The sequence below is a fragment of the Aphanomyces astaci genome (assembly GCF_000520075.1).
Source record: "Aphanomyces astaci strain APO3 unplaced genomic scaffold supercont1.9, whole genome shotgun sequence".
NCBI lineage: Eukaryota > Oomycota > Saprolegniomycetes > Saprolegniales > Verrucalvaceae > Aphanomyces > Aphanomyces astaci.
In genome coordinates, this window is record NW_009798272.1 from 662,176 (window position 1) to 663,937 (window position 1,762).

Genomic DNA, 1,762 nt, shown 5'->3' on the forward strand with positions numbered 1-1,762 from the left:
TACAAACATGCTATTGTCCTTTTACCCAATATATGGACTAGTGTGCTGATGATTCGCCAGATCGGTCGATCGGTGTTTAATCAAAAGGTGTTTTGTGGTGATTGCGATGATCCCTCGAATTTAAAGTCAAACTAATTATATATTGATGATGGTTTCCTGCAACCTGGTTGGCTACATCCTTGTGCCGATGATTCTTGTGTACAGTAGGAAGAGTCGATGCATTCATTCTCCATGTCGCTTCTCCAGTTTGGATATAAACACAACCATATGTGACACCGTGGTTTCTTGCTTGGATTGTTTGTTTCAAAGGTATGAAAGGTATTCACATTGATTTAACCCCCCATTCGTCCTACCGTGTCCAAATGCTGTGATAGCGGGTGGTATGAACCAGGACAAATTTATAGTCAACGGAACCGCGTCACACTTTTTTGGGCAAATTGATTGGCATGGCCACGAGACATCACATTATGGTGTTTTGAAAGCTGTTGACCGAAAGGATCTGGGTGCCGTAGACACGATGCTCATGCGCGAACTGCACGACTTGGAATGTCTGGGGGACGCAGAAGTGGAGGCGCTCGACCCTGTCCTTTTACCCAATATATGAACAACTGTTGTGTGATTCGCCAAATCGATCGATTTTTTTAGCTGAATTTTCAATGTAAAAAGTAGTCCTAATTGAATTCACACACATTAATTTTAACTGTTGTTGATGATGGTTGTTTCCAGCAATCTGATTGGCAAAATCCTTGTGCCGATAACTTCCTTCTGTACATTTGTTGAACGTGTCGATCCATTCTCCACGCCGCTCCAGTTTGGAGTAAACACACAACCATATATATATATATGATTCTCGTGGTGTTTTTGTGTTGGGAGATTTACAAGTGGATTATATCTGTTAACCCCCGCCATTTGTTCTACTTTGGTAGGCTGTTTATACCGTGTCCAAACGCAGTGACAGCGGGGGGTATGAACCAGGACAAATTTGTTGTCAGCGGAACCGCGTCACACTTGAAATTTTTGGGCAAATTGATTGGCATGGCCACGAGACATCGCATCATGGTGCCGTTGAACTTGTCCGATCTATTTTGGAAGCCGTTGGTCGGGTTGCCCAACGACCGAAAGGATCTGGGAGCCGTGGACACGATGCTCATGCGCGAACTGCACGACTTGGAATGTCTGGGGGACGCAGAAGTGGAGGCGCTCGACCCTGACGAAGTTGTCGAGTATTTGCTTCGTGTGGTATGTACATTATATATCGTTCGATAATAAAGTACACAGTGACACATGGTCTGAGTAGACTCAAGCCCCCCGCAACCCACACATGGACAAAATGAACACGCTGACCGTCCCCACGTTGGCTCAGCTCGTGGACGACAGCGTAGCGCTCAAACTCGATGCCATTCGGTTGCAATTGGTATCGTTCATGGAAGGAATGGCGGCGGTGCTGCCGTACGCGCTGTGCACGTTGTTTACACCTGCGCAGTTTGAAGAGCTTGTGTGCGGATCCCCAGACATAGACATTGACATGCTGCAACGCATCACAGTGTATGAAGGCGTCGACGCCACGGCGCCGCACATTGGCTTCTTTTGGCAATGCCTCCAAGACATGAACCAAGCCCAACGCAGCTTGTTTGTGAATTTTGTGCTCGCCCGCTCCCGACTGCCGAGGTACTTACGTACCTCCAACCTACTTCTCTACCTTGTGGATGATCCACCCATTATACTTCATTGTCGTGGTAGGTCCATTGAAGAGTTTACGCTT

At 46.9% G+C, this 1,762-nt stretch overlaps 1 protein-coding gene across 1 annotated transcript in view; it reads left to right on the plus strand.

Annotated features, from left to right (window-relative positions):
- Positions 1-1,035: 1,035 nt before the first annotated feature.
- H257_05037 (hypothetical protein) overlaps positions 1,036-1,762 on the plus strand; it is a gene marked incomplete at both ends in the record, with an annotated part of 4,082 nt that continues 3,355 nt past the window's right edge. Inside the window, 2 exons of the mRNA XM_009829752.1 lie at positions 1,036-1,239; positions 1,298-1,668. Of these exons, the coding sequence (XP_009828054.1) occupies positions 1,036-1,239; positions 1,298-1,668 (575 nt within the window). The remainder of the gene's footprint in view (positions 1,240-1,297; positions 1,669-1,762) is intronic.